General features: G+C 38.4%; 1 protein-coding gene across 2 annotated transcripts in view; it reads left to right on the top strand.

Annotated features, from left to right (window-relative positions):
- The window catches only part of NDUFA3 (NADH:ubiquinone oxidoreductase subunit A3), a 155,845-nt gene that overhangs the window by 28,951 nt on the left and 106,569 nt on the right, over positions 1 to 20,325 (top strand). For both annotated transcript variants that reach the window (XM_044079575.1, XM_044079581.1), the window contains exon 2: positions 17,870 to 17,944. In XM_044079575.1, coding sequence (XP_043935510.1) covers positions 17,870 to 17,944 — 75 coding nt within the window. The remainder of the gene's footprint in view (positions 1 to 17,869; positions 17,945 to 20,325) is intronic.

Here is a 20,325-nt window from a genome sequence, read left to right as displayed (position 1 = left end):
TACCAGCAATAACTTTAGCTAGAAGAGTCTCAGAGCTACAGGCACTAATGGCAGTGGAGCCTTTCCTCATTTTTCATCAAGACAGAGTCTCTCTATGAACTAACCCTTCCTTTATGCCAAAGGTGGTATCCAGTGTGGCCCTAAACCAAACCATTCATTTGCCCACCTTTTTCCCAAACCCCCAGAACAAAGGAGAAAGACACTTGCACTCTTTGGACATTCACAGGCAATTATGTTACTACTTGGATAAAACTAAGGCTTTCAGAAAATCTGACCAGCTCTTTGTAGCCTATGCTGCAGGATCACAAGGAAAAGCTATCTCAAAACAGACCATTTCAAAATGGATAGGACATTGCATACGTTTCTGCTACACGCATCATGGGAAACCAGTACCTGCTAACATTAGGTCCCACTCCATCAGGGCCACAGCTACATCAGCAGCCTTTCTCAGGGGGTTGCCAACCAAGGATATTCTGGAAGCTGCAACTTAGTGTTTGGTGAAGGTGTGCACTGAACTCCATCACTTACCTCTATATTCTAAGACTAGAGCTGGTTTTGCCACTGCAGTTTTGCAGGGCCTACTAGCTTCTAACCCTGTTTAACTCCACCACCCATACTTAGCTTTGGGATTCAAACCAAGTGTGATGACTGCAGCAGGGTAACACGATGAACATAGTACAGTTTTGTACCTACCATAAATGTAGATGTTCGTGTGTTCACCCTGCTGCAGTCCAGGTTACCCTCCCTCCATCCCCTCTGAACTAGCTGGACTTATCTATACCAATCTATCCTATACAACCTCTGTGGTGTATTTGCTTGTGCCTGAAGGTATTGTTTTATTTTTATATAGCAATATATATATTTTGCCTACCTGTTGGGGGGCACCTGACATCTGGGGCAAGAAAAACTGAAGAAAATGGCGTTGGATGCCTCCTATATACCCCTGGCGCACTGACGTCAGGGAAGAAGCGACAGCAACAGACGCCGGACCAAGACTTTGGAACTCAGGCCGACTGCGGGGACCGCCTGACGGCAGGATAACCCAAATGTGATGACTGCAGCAGGGTGAACACTCTAACATCTACATTTATGGTAGGTACAAAACTGTACTTTCCCTCCTTTTTTAAGTCTTTCACATTGACAAGGTGTCTCTTCACGGTAATGCTTTTATGCTCAGGATGGTCAATGAGTTGTCTCTTAATCAGTCTGTTCATTTGCCTTCTTTGTTACCTTCTTCGCAGTCTGCCAGTGAGAAGGTTCTTCACACCTTGGATTTGTATAGACAGCTTAGATATTGTTAGATAAAATTATAGTTATTCACAAATCTCAGCAGCTTTTTGTTTCTTTTCATCCCAGGTCTTTGGGTGTAGTTGTTTCTAAACAGACCAGCTCTTCTTGGATTTCTAAAGCCATTTCTTTTTGTTATTCTTTTCATGGCAAATGCCTTTCCTGTTCATAGGTAGGTACTAGGCTATCGGCCCTATGGCATATACAAGCCTAGCCAAAAAGGTACCCTGGCTTTCGCCACCCAAGAAAATTATTTTCCTGTGCCCCTGTCGAGCAGAGCCACAGAGGTGATCCCTGGGGTGAATTTCCTATTTCCCATCCAATCATCAATATTTTTCTTGGAGTGCTAATGAGGAGCTTTGTTTGGTATAGATACGTAGTTTGTTCCAGAGTATGGGAAGTCTCTGGGACAGGAATCTATCCCTCCAGCATGTTCTGTTTATTGTGGTGACAAGGTTTAGAGCTTGTAGCTTGGATTGATTTGGATTTCTTTTAAGTGGAGCATGTCGAACAGCTCTGGGTTTGACATAGCTTTGTATGTTAGGCAGAGATTGCCTCTGAGTAGGCGATATGTGACAGATTAAAGCTGGTGTTTTTTGAGACAGTCTGCGTAGGGCATCTGTTTGAGGCTGGTAATCTTTTTATGAGGTATTTCTGCAGCCTTTCCAGTTGTTGTAGATGTCTTGTGAGGTACGTACCAAAAGGGGCGTTGTACTCTATAATGGGTCTGAGTGACTAGTAGAGGGGAACAATGACCTCTTTTTTTCTTGGATGGTGGGGTGTGCCACGTAGAAGGATTTCCTGACCACTGTGGCAATGTGATTATCAAAGAAGAGACTACTGTCCACTTTTGTCCCAAGGTCTGTTATCACACTTTCAGTGTTCAGTAGACTACCACCTATGTGGTAGCTCATGGGTACAGAGTTTTTACCAAAGGGGATGACAGTGCACTTTTTGGCATTGAGGCCATGACTTGGACACCAGGCATCTGTCTCAGTGAGGCTCTTTTGTAAGATGTCCACATTGTTAGGAGTTTCAATTATGGCTCCTAGTTTGCAGTCATCTGCAAACTTCATTAGCCAAAGACCTTCTGTGTTAGCCTGTACTTCAGAAACATAGATACCAGACAGGGCTGAACCCTGTGATACTCCACTTGTCACTGGTCTGAAGTCGGATTTGGAGTCTGCTACTTTCACAGTCTGGGTTCTGTTATTGAGGATCAACCAAACTCCTTGCAAGTTAGGTATGCTCGGCCAAACCAAAAACTCATAAAACAACAACGGCCAGCATGTGCAGCATAAGATATTTTATTAGTAAGATGTCAAAAGGCATGTAGATGCCAAACAATCTATAATTTCAAACCGGTTTCGGCAATGTAGCCTTCTTCAGTGAAAGAGATTAAGACATCATAAAATCTCATTATTATTTATAAGTACCATCAACCAATAGCATTTTGGTATAGTCCAACCCTAATGCTAATCTAACATTTAAAGGAATAGTAAGTTTCATCATCATTATTTGAGCACTACATTAAGTTGACTAGTATATAATATAACTACATAAATGTACACACAATCAGCACCAAAATTAAATTCCTATACACAATGCATTGACATATACATATGTTTCTTATATACATAAACAAAAATGAGAGTAAACTCTGTATACAAGAAATATGATGGCATATTTTTCTAATACAGTTATTGCAATAGTAAATCAGTCCAATACACATATATATCTTAAAATAGAGTGTATACATCACAATACCTAGGTAATCAATAAACTAGTAAGATACCTTATTATATACAGTATACACTAGATAAATATAATTCGTATACATACTTAGTTGATATACACATGAATTTGTATACTTAAACTATAATAAAGACCAACTCCATATATTGGAGATAGGTAGCATAAATATAATATATGAACCACTTTAATATAAATTCAAGTATGTATTTTTGAGTGGACTGTACAATAACTTCAAACACAATTATCTAGGTAATCAATTTGCTGATGAATTATTTAATTGGTCAAGAAAAATATGACCTATACACTAATACATACCACCAAAATATCAACGTTATCTCATTACCATTGGTATACAGTCGAGATCAAAATTAATATCAATAACCCACAAAACAGGACTGATTATATGTAACAATTTGATATTCCAACATATGTAATGTTACATCATATGTATCAGATAATTATTGGTTCACAAATGGTCATTCAGCCCTGGGGGAAATAGGGCACCAAGATGGATAATCCAATATTTCTCCTTATGGTTCAGAATAGTATGCCACCCTTGTTTGTTAGTTCTATCCCCCATTATTTTATCAATGACTGTGAACATAAACTTGGCATTCTGATGTTTGACTGTATGTCGGTATAGGGCATTGGTTTCCTTTTTATTTTTAATATCACTTTTATGTTCCCCCATCCTGATTCTGAGTGATCTTGACATCTGTCCGACGTAAAATGCTGAGCATTGACATTTAGCCAGGTAAATAATCCAGGTACTACTACAGTTCCCAAAAACCCTGTCATAAACTCTGCTTGTGTTGGTACTTGTAAACTGTTTTAGTCTAGTAACTTGAATGCAAGATGCGCAATGGCCACATGGAAACGTTCCAACAAGTTTGTTTCCAGATATTGTCAGTTGTTTGTGAGCAGCACCACCACTTTGTTGGATTGTAGACTAATCAAACATTTAGAGACTATAAGGGTGTTTTTTTTGTCTAATATTTATTCTGGGACAAAGTTGTGATTCTGAACACTATTCCGGTGCATACGGAGTGGTTATTTTCACAAGATTATTATTATTATAGCTTTAGGTTCAATCGCTGAGAGTTAAAAACAATTGTACTAAATGACATGTTTACAATGTGATTTAATTTGGAACTGATATGTATTGTCTATGATCTGAAAAATTGTTAACTAATAGATTGATTATTTGGTGGGTTTTGTACTTTGGATGGCATTTTTGGGAAACCTAGGTGTTGTGCGAATTTACATATATACCTTGGTATGACACATATCAATATATTTATATATGATTGATGTCTTTAGGGAATACCTTAATATACTCTCTTAGGACTATTCATGGGTGATAGCAATATAACTGACATTATTAGCATTTAGGTTTATGCATACACTTGTAATACTGTTCCGGTGTACACAGAATTGTTTGTCTTTATAATAGCCTGATTTTTTTGAATTCATATTGTATGTGATATTTTGTGTGGAATGTGATTTGCTTCAATTTCACATATATTATTAAAATCCTTTGGACCTGCTATGATAAGACAACCTATTAACTACTAGATTTGTGGTTTTCGTTGGTTTGGTGCTTCATAAGGGCATTAATGAGCAATATTGGGATACATAAGTATTTTGAAAATGTAAACATATATCCTATGGTAGGGCATTTACCAATATATGTATATAGGATCAGGTATCCGTAGGAAATTCCTGAATATATTCATTCCAAATTATCGAGGGGCAACACCTATGTAATTAATGTTATAAGTGTTGCTTTATGACTTATGGATACACCCATTAGTTTGGAATTATTCTTTGAGACAAATGATGCTTTAGTTTTGGATGGATATAGTAATACCGTATAAGATTGTCTACATACTTGATAGGACTTGTGTATCTAGCAATTCAGGTGGTTCTCTATATATTTTTATAATATATCACAGTTTTGTTTGTTGTATTACAACATCTACTGTATGATCACTTGGGTGCCTATATTTAATATATAACAACCTATAAGCAGGATATATTTTTTCAACACCCCTTATATAATTTTTGAATAACATTTTTGACTAAGATTTGAACTATTGGATTGTTGTTGAACTCAAGTGTACAAACCTGGGGCGAATTTTTATAGTTTACTTAAATATTTAGGCACTGTCCCTATATGTATGTTTGACCTGACAATATTAGTTTATGGATACAGTACTACTGGAACATCAAAAGTATTATTAATAATGTTTGGGATAATGGTATGTGTTGACCTTTTTTTGATAAAAATAATGCTATGTATTTCAAAGCTTAAAATTTATCTCGAGTGTTCTTATATGTATGTCGCCTATTTTGATATACATCATCATTTATGTCATTTAGGGGCATTTAATACTGGGTTGGTTGTCTTTCTGGTTTTGCCCATTTATGTATCTGTTGTGACTTATTGTTGAAAAATTTTGGTACCTTTACCATATCACTATAATTGATATTTCTTAGTGATTTAGGTATCTGGTTGTCAGTTTGACAAACCTCTGATTATTTCCACTCAACCCTGTGCTCATGTGATGCCCTATTCTATATTGGTACTTTTATATAATATTTTTGCTGAATTCATGGGCAGCCTGTTATAATTACATACATTAGAGTTTGGATTCATATATTTACCATACTCAATAGACCAGATTGGTTTTGTATAGTGTCCCTTGTGTCATAAATTTGGATTTTAGCAGGATTATGTGCCGATCTGGATGATATAATGGTCTTTGGTATAGACCACATCTCACGCAGTGATCCGAAGGTTATGGATAATAACCCATTGGAAAGATGTGAATTGGCATTCCAAAATCTTAACAAAGGGGTTAAGAATCTCAGAGCTAACATTTGGCATTTGAAACTGTTCCGTGCATATATTAAAAAGGACATGGCACCTAGGGGTCTCAGAATATGCCTGCAGCCAATGGTTGTTAGATCTGAACATAGACTAACCACGGAATGGAATAAAGCTTTACAGGAAGCTTCCTTGATGTTCGTAAATATTCTTTCTTCTTACTATGAGAGAATGATAGATATTAATCTATCGGAAGTCAAGTCTGTTTGCGAAGAATGTAAAAAATATGAATCACTTACAATATATGAAGGTTTAATTAACAAGCTGTCCAAGGATTTGGCTAATTTTGAGAAACAAATAAAAGATAGAAAAATTAAAAAGTTTTGTAGGGACATTGCAGACTACGATAAAGGGTGTCCTTTCGAAACCAAAAGATCTGTTTGATTTATGGATATAAGCCAGCAGATGACTAGGGGCAAAACCAGAAAGAGACCTAGATCCATTCTTAAAAATAATGATAGATTTTTCTGATTTTAAGAATATATTAAATATAGGAAGCATTTCATGTAGATATTGTATAAATGGTTTGTAGTAGTTATAGTGTATTATGTGTGTGATGTTTATTGTATTTTTGTAATGTTTTTGGAAAATATATTTCAATAAAAATTTATTATGGAAAAAAAAAAAATAAATAATGATAGATTTTTGAGAAGTACATCGGGGGAGGAATCATCCTACACTGATAGTGAAGGTGCTCTGCCCCAGGAATCACCAATGCGTAAAAGATCAAATTCAGCCCTCCCTTTAGAAGGGAAAAAAGGCGGCGGGGTGGCCGCAAGCATAAATGTGGAAAGCGGAATAGATTCTGTGGAGGGCTTGATAACAGCACTGTTAAGATAATTGAGCAGGAATACCACAATGTGTTAAATCTGTCAGATGAGAATCTAACCACTGAACAGGTGTGTTTGTTAAATAAAGGTCTTGGTTTTGTACCAAGCTTTTTCTGTAATGAATATAACATTGTGTTGGATGTTATTAATTTCTGTAGAAATCTGAATCTTAAAATATTTTTTTCAGATGATACAATACAGAGTTTTCAAAGATCTACAGATTTTAAGTTTCGTAAATCACAATTTCAACCCCCTATGAATAGAAATGTGTTGATTTTTCAACAATCAGTACGCAGGGATTTGCACTTTTTACATTGGGTCACAAATGGAGAGAGAAAATATCTCTCAATTGGAGAAAAAGGCCTTAGAGGAATTGAGTAGCAATAAGAATATAGCTATATTACCGGCTGACAAAGGAGGGGCAGTTGTGGTTTTAAATATGAACTACTATGTACAGGAAGGCTTAGAACAGTTATCAGATGTCACATGCTATATGCGAATGTACATTGATCCTACTCCCAACTTCAAAAGAGAAATAGATACTTTTTTGAAGTTGGCTGAGGATGAAGGCATTATCACTGCTAACACAGTTCAACATTTAACTGTACAGGACCCTCAAAAACAAATTCTATATTTGCTCCCCAAAATCCACAAATCCATTTCGAAACCACCAGGGAGACCAATTGCATCAGGTATAGGTTCTCTTACGGAACCATTATCTATGTTCCTAAAACAACACCTTAAACCTTTGCTAACTAAAGTTAGAGCCAGGCTACAGGATACTACACAGTTCCTACAAATCATAAATGATACACAACTTGAACCACATTGGTTGATGTGTACGCTTGATGTGAGGTCTTTATATATGAGAATACCTCATTGGGTAGGATTACAGGCCTTAGATTATTGGTTAGAACACACCAATTTATATCCACCGGGATTTAATACATTGCTTGTGTGTATGGCTGAACATGTGCTAAACAAGAATGTTTTCAATTTTCAAGGGGAGTGTTATTGGCAACTTCAAGGTACTGCCATGGGGGCATCTTTTGCCCCCATATATGCAGATCTATTCATGGCGTACCTTGAAGAGTGCATGATATACAACCCTATGCATAAATTATACATGGTGGAAATGGATATCTGGCGTAGATACCTTGATGATTGCTGGATGGTGTGGCGTGCGGATTCTACATATTTGCAGGAATTTGTAGAATATTTGAATAGTAATGTTTGGGGTATGGTATTCACTATTACATATGATCTCAATACTATTAATTTTCTTGATGTTACGGTATATAGAAAAAATGATCATATGCTGAGTACCAAAGCACACAGGAAATATCCACAATATAACACCTTATTACATGCATCTAGTATGCACCCACGCCACACCGTCCGCAACATACCAAAATCACAATTCTTGAGAATAAAATGCATTTGCTCATCCCAGACTGATCTTGGGATAGCAAAACAAGATTTACAAAATAGATTTTTGGAAAGAGGTTATCATTACCCAGATATTATGTCCGCGAGTAGGTGGTCAGATAACCAAGATATAGGAGTAAGCTATTAGAATATAAGAAACGTGAACAACTAGGGGTTGAATCATCAATCAGGTTTGTCACCACATATGGCAGGAACCACAGTGTGATCAGAAACATTCTTGATTCAAACTGGAACATACTATTAGCAAATGATTACTTAAGAAATATCTTGGGCCCTAAATGTCAATTCTCTTACAGATGGGGTAAGTATTTAAAAGTCATGTTTTCCCACTATAAACATAAGGAAAGTGGTGGTGCTGCTCACAAACAACTGACAATATCTGGAGACAAACTTGTTGGAATGTTTCCATGTGGCCATTGCGCATCTTGCATTCAAGTTACTAGACTAAAACAGTTTACAAGTACCAACACAAGCAGAGTTTATGACATTAGGGTTTTTGGGAACTGTAGTAGTACCTGGATTATTTACCTGGCTAAATGTCAATGCTCAGCATTTTACATCGGACAGACGTCAAGATCACTCAGAATCAGGATGGGGGAACATAAAAGTGATATTAAAAATAAAAAGGAAACCAATGCCCTATACCAACATACAGTCAAACATCAGAATGCCAAGTTTATGTTCACAGTCATTGATAAAATAATGGGGGATAGAACTAACAAGGGTGACATACTATTCTGAACCATAAGGAGAAATATTGGATTGTCCATCTTGGTGCCCTATTTCCCCCAGGGCTGAATGACCATTTGTGAACCAATAATTATCTGATACATATGATGTAACATTACATATGTTGGAATATCAAATTGTTACATATAATCAGTCCTGTTTTGTGGGTTATTGATATTAATTTTGATCTCGACTGTATACCATTGGTAATGAGAACGTTGATATTTTGGTGGTATGTATTAGTGTATAGGTCATATTTTTCTTGACCAATTAAATAATTCCTCAGCAAATTGATTACCTAGATAATTGTGTTTGAAGTTATTGTACAGTCCACTCAAAAATACATACTTGAATTTATATTAAAATGGTTCATATATTATATTTATGTTACCTATCTCCAATATATGGAGTTGGTCTTTATTATAGTTTAAGTATACAAATTCATGTGTATATCAACTATGTATGTATATGAATTATATTTATCTAGTGCATGCTGTATATAATAAGGTATCTTACTAGTTTATTGATTACCTAGGTATTGTGATGTATACACTCTATTTTAAGATATATATGTGTATTGGACTGATTTACTATTGCAATAACTTTATTAGAAAAATATGCCATCATATTCCTTGTATACAGAGTTTACTCTCATTTTTGTTTATGTATATAAGTAACATATGTATATGTTAACGCATTGTGTATAGTAATTTACTTTTGGTGCTGTGTGTACATTTATGTAGTTATATTATATACTACTCAACTTAATGTAGTGTTCAAATAATGATGATGAAACTTACTATTCCTTTAAATGTTAGATTAGCATTAGGGTTCTGTTAGTGAGCCAGTTGGCAGCCCATCTTGTGACTTGGGGATTTATACCTAGTTTAGTGAGTTTATCTATAATTACAGAGTGGGGGATGGTGTCAAAAGCCTTGGCGAGATCTGGATAGGCTGTGTGAGCCACGTTATCTTCATCTACGGCTTTGGTGACTGCTTCAAAGAAGTCAGTCAGGTTTAGGAGACATGGTCTGCCTTTTACAAACCCAAACTGGGTGGGGTCCAGAGTTTGGAGATTACCAATGTCTTTGTTTTATAAGTTCCATGATGATATGTTCCATGGCCTTGAAGACCAGGCTCATTAGGCTAATGGGGCGGTAGTTACCAGGGTCTGTGGTGGCTCCCCCTTTGTGGAGTGGGATAACCGTCACTGTGCGCCATTCAGTGGGCACAAAACCTGAGGTGAGGCTATGATTGAACATGATGCTTAGGTGGGGTGCCAGTTCATTCTGTAGTTCATGTAGAACGCAGCCTGGGATGTTGTCAGGTCCCATGGATGCTGTGTTCTTGGCTTTGGAGAGTGTGGTTTTTACCTATGCAAGCGTGATTACAGGAACTTTGCATTCTTCCGGTATAGAGCTGGGCCCTTTATGGGGTAGTGGGGTTAGGTTGGGCCCTTTAGGGGGTGGGGGATTAGCATTGCAGCTGTGATTACAGGAACTTTGCATTCTTCCGGTATAGAGATGGGCCCTTTAGGGTGTGGGGGGATTAGCATTGCAGCTGTGATTTACAGGAACTTTGCATTCTTCTGGTATAGAGATTGGCCCTTTAGGGGATGGGGGGGGTTAGGTTGAGCCCTTTAGAGGGTGGGGGGGTTAGGGGAGTTGGGAGTTAGCACTGAATCTATCTTCCAGGATTTTGGCAATATCCATTGGTTCTGTATATTTAATGCCATTATGCTGTAACTCAGAGCAGATCTGAGTGTTGCCATTGAGATTCTTGACATAGCTATAGAATGCTTTGTGGTTGTTTTTAGAATCAGTGGCGATTTTGTTTTCATAACTAGCTTTGGAGGATATTATGACGGGTCTCAGCTTCTTACTGAGGCTGACCAGGGAGGTCTTCCAGTCATGGGATTTTACTCTTTTTTTTTGCAACAGTTTTTTCTGTTGTAGAGTTTCTGTATGGCAGGGGACTGCCAGATTGGCTTCCTTTTTTTGGAGGATAGCTTCTTGGTTCTGTTAGGGATAGCACGATCAGTGCTCTTGTGTAAGTGCTTATAAAGTGCATTTGTGTAGGATTCAGCAGTCGTACCTCTATTATCCCTCTGCATGGGTGTCATGAAGTTTCCCACTTCTATCTTAAGAAGTTTGAAGTTGGCTTTGGAGAAATTTTTTACTCTGGTTTCCCTAATGGGGGTGAGGGGCAGGATGTGGCTGTCTAGGCTGATTAGCTTGTCGTCGGATCTGATCAACGAGGAATTGACCTCTGGTGTGGAACACTGGTCGTCCATGTTGGTAATGACCAGGTCTAGGATATTGCTGCCCCTGGTGGGGGTGTGGTTAAGTTGATCCAAGGCGTTGGAATTTATGAATTCCAGAAAACGTTGAGCAAGAGTTGGTACACGAGTAGTTTTTCTAGTTAATGGTGAGGTACTTGAAATCGCCCATTGTTAGGGTGTTGGGTTGTACTCCTAATATTTTCCAGTGTATCAAGAAATGAGGAGTGGGAATCCTGGGGCATGGTGGGGGATCTGTAGCAAGTTAAAATTTGCATTGTAGTCTTGTCCAGAGTTAGTTGCACTTGGATAATCTCAGATGCATTATACTGAGCAATAAGCTTGGGGGTGTGGATATCCTTAATGAATATGGACACGCCTCCACCTTTCATGTTTCAGTCCAGGTTAGGTGGCCAAAAGGTGTGGTATGAATTATAGCTTGGTAATACAGGGGTGCTCTCTGGAGCCTTGAACCAGGTCTCTGTTACTGCACAGATGTCAATGTTCTCCATTTTAAGGAGTGCCTCGAGTGAATGCATTTTGAGGTTTAGACTTCTAGCATTGAGTAGCATTACCCTCAGATTTTGCTTGCTTGTACCTGTTACAGCGGTGAATTTGTCATTTGAACCTTGCCTAAAAAAGGCACTATAGTGGTGGCAAGAGCCTTAGCCAGTATCCAGAATCTCAAGGGCGACAGGTGCAGGCCATCTCTGGCAAAGCATCGTAGTCTGTCGATCATGTCTTCCCAGGCAGATAGATACTGGATCCTGTTAGAATGACACCAGAAGCTTAGCTAATTATTGAAGTCAATCATTTTGTCCTTGTACTGTGGTATCATTCTGGATGATGGCAGGATGCTACTCAGGGCTAGGGTCATACCTGCCTGGCCTACAAGATCGGAGAGCTTCTCCATGTCTCTCTATATGTAGTCCAGGGAGGTACATCTCAGGTCATTCACACCAACATGGACAATGACTTAAGTCATATTTTACTTGTTGTGAAGTGACCCGAGTGCATGCATGATGTGGTGGATCCTGGCAGCTGACAGTAACTTTCTCCTTCTTTATCCTGGTAAGTGGAACATCAGTGTGCTTGACTATAGAGTCACCTATGGCTAGAGTGTTGGGTACGTTGTTATGCCTTATGGGCTGTGGCTGAGTGGTGCGCACAGTTTGTGGGCTATGTGTCATTTTGGGTTGTGTTGGGGGGGTGGAGGTTGTATGCGTTTCTGTTTTGGAGGTCTGTGTTGCTTGAGCAGATTTTTATTGAGAGCCAGTAAAGGCTTACTCTACCAAAACCATTGCTTCCTCTGGTGCTTTTTTCAAGGGGCTGGATATGAATTCCATCCTTGAGGCTGCTATAAGCATTATAAGCTGGATGTTTTTTTCCAGCGCTAGAGCTGGCTTTGCCAGGGCTATCCTGCATGAGTTTCCTGAGGGTTCTTCCATGCAGTTCGCCTCCCAGGTTTCCTCTTGAGCTTTTGCTCTCCCTCCTGTTAGAACTACTGCAACAGTGATGTGGAAGGACAAAGTACAGTTGTGTAAATCTTGCAACAGTAGATGTCTTTCTCTTCACTGTTGCATTATTTGCTCACTCCCTCCTGCCCCCCCCCCGCTCTAGCCTGTTCTCCTTGTCCTTCTGGCCGAAGGGTTCACCGCGGTTTCTTGTCTCCTTCTGGATGCATGTGTTCTCCCTGGTTAGGCATATTGTGTTCCTCTTGGGGCTTTTCAGTTCTGAACTGTGCTCATTCATATGCAACAGTGTCCTACCCCCTGCATGGGGAGCATATATATATATATATATATATATATATATATATATATATATATATATATATGTGATGTACAGTGCCTGTAGATACTAAAGACTTAGGATAGCCCAATGACCAAGCAGTATACCAATCAGGAGATCCCTTATGTTATGAATACTGCAACAGTGAAGAGATGGACATCTGCTGGTATGGTAAGATTTTACCCAACTGTAGTATTTCTTAATAGACTTTTTTTCTTCCATATTCTCTGGCAGCTTGTGAGATTGTTCTGCCATACTTCCTTCAGTAGGTAGGTCCTGTTTGAATCATACTGTTACTGACTCTGGTATCTAAACATGCTTTGAAGAATGTGTATGACCATGCAAAGACTGTGTTTAGGGACACTACTGCTGCTGCTTTGGGAAGATATGCCTGGATACATACTCGGACGTTTCCTGATGAGAAAAGTCTGAAATTTTTAAACTCTACTTTAGACAAGGAGTTTTTGTTTGTACCTGCTTCAGGTTCTTAAACAGTATGATGACAGAAGTAAATTTAATTCAGGGAGTTAGTAAGAGTTTTCAAACTGTACATTATAAATCTTGTAAACCCTTTCTCTTTTTTTTTTCTTTTCTTTTTTATTACAAACCCCTTTTTAAAACACAAACTAATCCGTTCCTGCCATTTCCAGCAAAAAGGGTAAAATTAAAAAAAAAGATCCTGTTCCAAAAAAAGGGGGACAGACTACACCTCTAGAATGATTGTCAGCATTCCCCCCCTTCACACACCTCTGTCTGTCCTATAGATTGTCTCTCTTTTTTTCCTTTTGGCAACAGATTGTTTCACACTCTTTTTGAGGAAGTTTGCAGTTGGCACTGGAAAGACATGCCCCCTTTCAGGAGATTCTTCCCTGTCCTCTGAACCAAAGTTTTTCTTTCTCTGCTTCTTTAACACATGCTTGCCTTTGGGGTCATACTACCTGCGCCAAATGTCTGACATTATTTAGCTACTTCATTCCTCAGCAGTTTGCTGGAAAATCGTAAATATTATGTAACTAGTAGACCAAAAATGAGGCAAAAATCAGGACGGCTGAGTGGCGTGTTCAGCATGTCTGCCCATGGATCCTTTTCTTCATTTCACACTTTGCTCAAGCTGTTCTGCATTGACTTTTTTTTTGTTGATGGGCAAGGTCACCTGTTATTCAGGTGAGGCATAACTGGAATCTTTATTTTTTTTTTCCCCTAGGAAAGTTTTCTTTCCACATTTGAACCAGCTGCACTGGTTGGGTTTGATCTTTTGTAAGCTAATAACTAATTTATTCTAATATCTGCAAGCGAACATCCTGGTTGCAACCATTCATAGTGGGCTAACCCTTTTGCTTTTCTATGCATGTAGGGTTAGCTGTAGAAATAATCCCCCATATAAGCCCTTACTACTTTTAGCATGTGCCGTGATTCCCTGCATCTATCTCCCTCATTTTGTTCAGAATTTGAATGATAGGGAGAATAAATTCTATGTTCTCTGATACTTTTTTTAGCAACTTGCGTATTATCTTGTCAGAACGAAGTCCTGTAGAAGAGGTATACAGCTGTAGAAGTCATTGTTTTTCCTGTTGTTAACCAGGCAGGTGTCGCTTTTGAGTGTGTATATAAATTGTTCTTACTTGTGGCTAAATCTTCATTTTAAGGTGTTAATACATTTAGCCAGAAGTTAGCTACTACATCTGGGCCTGAGGTTTTCAAGTTAGGAGCTTTTCTTAATGCTGTTTCAGTTTCAATGTCTGCTACTTCATACCATTTCATATCCTATACATTTGAACTTCTTATTCTTTCTTTTACTTCTTCTATTCATTTAGCATCTTTGTTATGTTCAACAGCATCTTCATAGATATTTCTCCAAAATGTACTTCTTCTTTCTTTTTGGTGGTGTTTCAATTACTTTTGCCTTGTTTCCCAGTCCTCTATAAAACTTTTTTGAGTCATCAATAAATTGTTTATTTTGTACTTTTCCTTTATATTTATCTGCATATCTTCTAAGTTTTTGTGCCTGTGCCAATATCTTTAGTTTATTATTTGTGACAGTGTAAGATAAATCCTGATATGTCCTGATAGTGCGCATTGCTTTTATCACGTACATCTTTCTGAGTACTGTTGTTGATCTGTTCCCTATTTTATACTCATCTAACAGTAACACTTCTTGTCTTAATTGCTTTATAGCTGTCTATGTTCAGTTCTTCCATGTTCAAATTCTCCCCTTCCTTCCCCGTACTATCCTCTGTTTTTGTGGTAAGACATTATCTGTGATTAATATAGTTGCACAGCAATATATCCTATTTACTTCTGTTATATCACATGAATTTCTATGGACAGTCCTAATTACTGGGTTCATTTGTTTTATCAGAATTCTAACCTTTTGGGTTTTATTGACTTTGTCTATTTCTTTCATTGATCTTAATATGTGTGTCCATATGTATTAAATCAAGCAGCTTTTCTTTCTCTTAGATCATTTTCTTAACTGAGAGCACATTCTTTGTTCTCCATTTCCTGTTTGCATTTTATAGAAATTCCAGAGCATATTCCTGTGCCACATTCTCTTCAGGTTAATCCTGTGTCATCTGTTGTTCTTTCATATGGGAACTCACTGGCCTATCAGTCCACAATGTTGACTGCATCCGAAGTGCTACAGTTTCCTGTTCCTTCCCTTGCTGTGCAACTGCAACTAAACATTTATACTAGTTTCCCGTGGAAGGCTCCAAAGTGTCTTCAAATGGCAACTGATCAGATGTTTCCCCTCCACTGGTTTCTCCTTAATTTGGGAATCCATTGCTCCATCCTGCTGTGATATTAACTGAGTTAGATTTTCTACATTAAATCCTTCACTTCACAGGTAATCCATAACCTCAGTTTCTATTTCTTTAACTTCTCCATTACTAATCTTGATTTCTTCTTTTCCTCTTTGTTTTCTTATTTTTTGTATTGCAAAATCTTCCATGTCTAGATGCCTTTGCCTGTATTTCTCTTCAAATGTATTTGGTACCACTCATTTTGTATTGACTAGTTTTGCTTTCTCCCTTTGCATAAACATTTCAATATATTAAATCCCTTTTTCTTTCCCACGGCCATATTTCTTCTTCAAATGTCTCCTGCTCCTTCAGTTTCTCCTTACTTGGGGGACTCATTGTTCCAGCATGGGAGTGGGAGGATGGCATAATGGTTAAGGTGTTTACCTTACAGACACAAGGTGCGGGGTTTGATTCTCACATGGGGTAATTGGCTAGGCTTAAAATGACCCACAAGGGCAGTTAGCCTAGTACTAATCTATGAACCTATAGTATGGGACTAGAAAAGGACAACTTGTGTCAATTCAGACAATTTCAGTTGGTGGTTGTTTTCTGTATCTTTGCCTGTTATTCCTGCAGTGGTAAAACATTTGCTGAAGGATTAAGGCACATTCTAATAGAACTGTGTTTTCATTGATGGCACTAGAAAGCATTCGAGAGGCAACCATGTGGTCCTCTGTACATACATTTACAGCACAGTATGTACAGGATTTCTTTTCCAGTCAATTTCAGTTGGTGGTTGTTTTCTATATCTTTGCCTGTTATTCCTGCAGTGGTAAAACATTTGCTGAAGGATTAAGGCACATTCTAATAGAACTGTGTTTTCTTTGATGGCACTAGAAAGCATTCGAGAGGCAACCATGTGGTCCTCTGTACATACATTTACAGCACATTATGTACAGGATTTCTTTTCCAGGTCCTGGTCTGGTTTTCTTGCCCCATTCTTTAGGAGCTCTTAGACCCTTATCCTTCTCCTCCTGGGGTGGATAATCTTTTCTAACTAACCCATATAGCCAAAGGCTACTGCAGCAGTGAGAATGATGAACTCAGTGAAGTTGTGTAAGTTGCACTTACCATAACAGTAGATTATTGATTTCCTCACTGCTTCAGTAGCCGCAGCCACCCTCCACCCCCCTTCTACTGTTTATATTTAGTTGTTGGGATATACATTTACGCTTATATCCTTTTGGGTTTCAGGATGAGTAAGCTTTCTCTTTTTGTTTGTTTTTTGGGCAAGAAAGTCCTGAAGTTGTTTGTTTATACTCGGACAACTGATTTCCTTCCAAGGGGCTAACCACTCAGCAGTCCAAGAGTAAGTGTGTGAGGGAGCCTGAGCTTTTTGAAGACTGGTAGGTTGTCGTATCCTAGGCAGGATGCAGCTGATATAGCAAAAGGCTGCCGCAGCAGTGAGTAATTCAAATGTCTAGTGTTATGGTAACTGCATCTTGTGCAGCGGTAATTTTGGGATGAGGTTGGCATCCTCCTGGATGCCCACTGCTGAGTTCAGTTACATTTTATATATTTTCAGATAATGCTTTTGTGACATGCCATCTGATGTGTTGACTTACTTAAAACCCACGTAATGCACAGTCTGAAACACTGTTGAGGACGTCTGGGATGTTTCCTGCATGAAAACGGTAACCAAAATCAAAACTAAGATCCCCCAAAGATATTGCCTCTTGTTTTAGCTTCTCCATATATCTGAAGGAGCATCCAACTCTTCCAGTGACAGCATATTCATCTGCCACATCCCAGAGAGTTGAGTAGGCAGGGCAGAACAGAAGTAAGTTGTCAAGCCTTTCTTCTGTAACACACAGACAGAGACACATATATCTATGGGCAGGTTACGTCAGTGTTTTTACTATTGTATGTTGATTTGATCAAAGATTATTTTGTATTATTGCCTTCCCATTTTATATTTATTAACTTTTGCTCATGCTGATATTTTCCCATGAAAATAAATTTCTTTTTTTACATCTTTCACTTTTTGATCATTGATAACTATGGATATGAATACATTTACATTACAGATGTAATACTGAACCTTTCATTTTCTCTGCAGAAATTGGGTCTTTCCTGAAGAATGCTTGGGCAAAGGAACCAGTAATTGTGGTATCCTTTGGAATTGGTGGCCTAGGTAAGGAAAACATAAGCTTTTTTTATGTGATAAAGACAGCAAAATGTCAAAGTGTTATACTTTGGGCAAGCTTTGTTTAGAATCAATGCAGTTTGGTTACGACTGTGTTTAGAAAAAAAATTGTTGCTGGTTATACTAGTATTCTTCCTTTAAATGTATCTTTATTCTGTAATTTTCTGTAAGCATGTGAAGGAAAACGCACAAAAGGAAGTTTATTTTGCAAGAGCCCAGAAATGAAGATACTTTGCTAAATTTCTCAAACAGTTCTGTGTTTACTTTGAAAAATGCAGGGCTACTGCCCTGTTGACAAGGGGGTGAAAGTTGACTAAGAGCTAGATTGATGGACAGCTTGTGAACAAAGTTAATAGAGTTGGAGATAACATAGTCTCTCAGTCTCATCTTCCCTTCGTTTTGCTATGTTAAGTGTTACCAAGACTACATGGAGAACCGGTATAAATTATGAATAATCCCCTTACCAGGTTATTTTATGTGGATAATTAGGAATGGTACCACCTAATATAAGACCACACTGGAGGTACCATTGCACAAAGAGATCAGACCAGTTAGTTTTGTATCCATTTTGAAGAATGGAAAGGGGGAACTGAAAATAAGATAAAGTAAAAGTCTGTTTACAATGGCTTGAATTCTGCAAATTTATGGAAAGGGATATGAACCCACAGATTACTTTGTCAGAGGTGGTGGAGGTGTGTAAAACAGTACATGCTTAAATAAGTGATGTCCGAGGATAGGAATGTGTAAAAGGATGCATTAGGGTGAGTTAAATGGGCTTTGCTTCTGTTTTTTACTTCCTGTGTACTGTGAACAACCTTAATTGGGACGTGTACAAAATACCTTGATTATTATGGGTTAGGGGGTATTTTAACAACCATATTCTGAGTAGGTTAAGGTTAGAATTGTTGTAGAATGTAGTTGTAGCTCATGCTAGCTGGTTACGTATTGTGATAGGAACACAGGTGTATTTTGAACAGGTTGGGTTAGTGCATGGTGTGCCTTTTTTGTGCTGTTTGTATGCACATATGTGCACATGCAGATGAGTTGTATGTGCCTCAAAAGCAGTTACTCCTCAACATCCCTCCTCTGTGCCATAGTGATGCATTCATTACATGCAGGGTATTTTTCCTAGACCCAAGGTGACAGTCCTGTTGGCCATTTGCTTTGGTTTTGGTGAGAGTCAGTCGGCTCTGTCATTACCTATTGAAGTAAATGTCAAGCACAGAAACAGACCATTGTAACTGGAACATCCTATTAACTCCTTGATACTGTGATCACTGGCTATGCTTATGCTGGTGTGCAGTTCTGCATGCAGGCCTGTCCACCTTGGGTGTAGCGCAGAGCCAGTACTACCTGATCTAATGCAGTCTGCTGTATCCCAGTTTGCCAGCTGGAGTGGACAGTGTGGCAGGTCTGGTATCTCCTTCTCATCAGTGTAGGCAAGCTGGTGTCAGTCATTCACCTGCTCTCTCCCAGTCCAGCCTTTCCTAAGCCTACACTACAGGGGTGGGCTTCCACATTGCTGTATTCCCCCAATATGAGTACTTAGCAAAACAGCAAAATGCTGTCAGCAGATTGTATAAGGACTGAGTGTTAAACACTGCTTAGGTAAGAACTTGTTGAATACGTGCTTGGCATACTGTTTTACTTTGGACATATTTGGTTGGGGGTGGTCAAGTAAGACTTACCACTGTGCTTGACAGTTTTATTCAGGGCTAACTGAGAATGTCACCATGTGGCCAGCTTTATTTAGGTTAATACTGGTGCCTTGAACATCAACAAGTTATGAATTGGTTGAGTTTTAGCAAAGTAAAGTCAGTGAACACATTCTGGATTGTATCTATAAATGGCATGGAACATGGCTGTGTTTTGAACAGGTTGTCAAAAGGATGATTGAGGAATTTGGTGTATACAAGGACTAGATGCTGATCATTGCTAACTGAACATGTAGCTGATTTAATAAGGTATATAATGGGCATTCTGTTTTTGCAGTATTTTAGGTAGATGAATAAGTACTGTTGCATCCTTACACCTTTATATCTGTGTCAGGTTTTGCTTATAACAAATTGACAGTCGTGCATACTGACTGATGTTGAAGGAAAATTGGCTGCATACAGAAAAGGTTGATTGCTAGTAGAATGGCCTTATGTCTGATGCCAGATAATTTGTAGGCAGAATTAATATTATGAATCTGGTTAAGTCAAGACTGTGATGTTAGGCAGAAATGTAATTGGCAGGATGGGTCATAATGCAGTAAAGACTTTATAGTAGTTTTATAGAGCTCTGATATAGACTGTGATGAGTTAAAGATTATTTACTATTGGAGCCTTTTCCTTTTTTCATCTTTAATTTTGAGTGTGAAGTAGGCG

Source organism: Protopterus annectens, chromosome 1.part1, assembly GCF_019279795.1.
Source record: "Protopterus annectens isolate FY-2018-M chromosome 1.part1, PAN1.0, whole genome shotgun sequence".
Classification (NCBI taxonomy): Eukaryota; Metazoa; Chordata; order Ceratodontiformes; family Protopteridae; genus Protopterus; species Protopterus annectens.
Note: the sequence above shows the minus strand (reverse complement) of the source record. Positions and strands in the feature narration are given on the sequence as shown.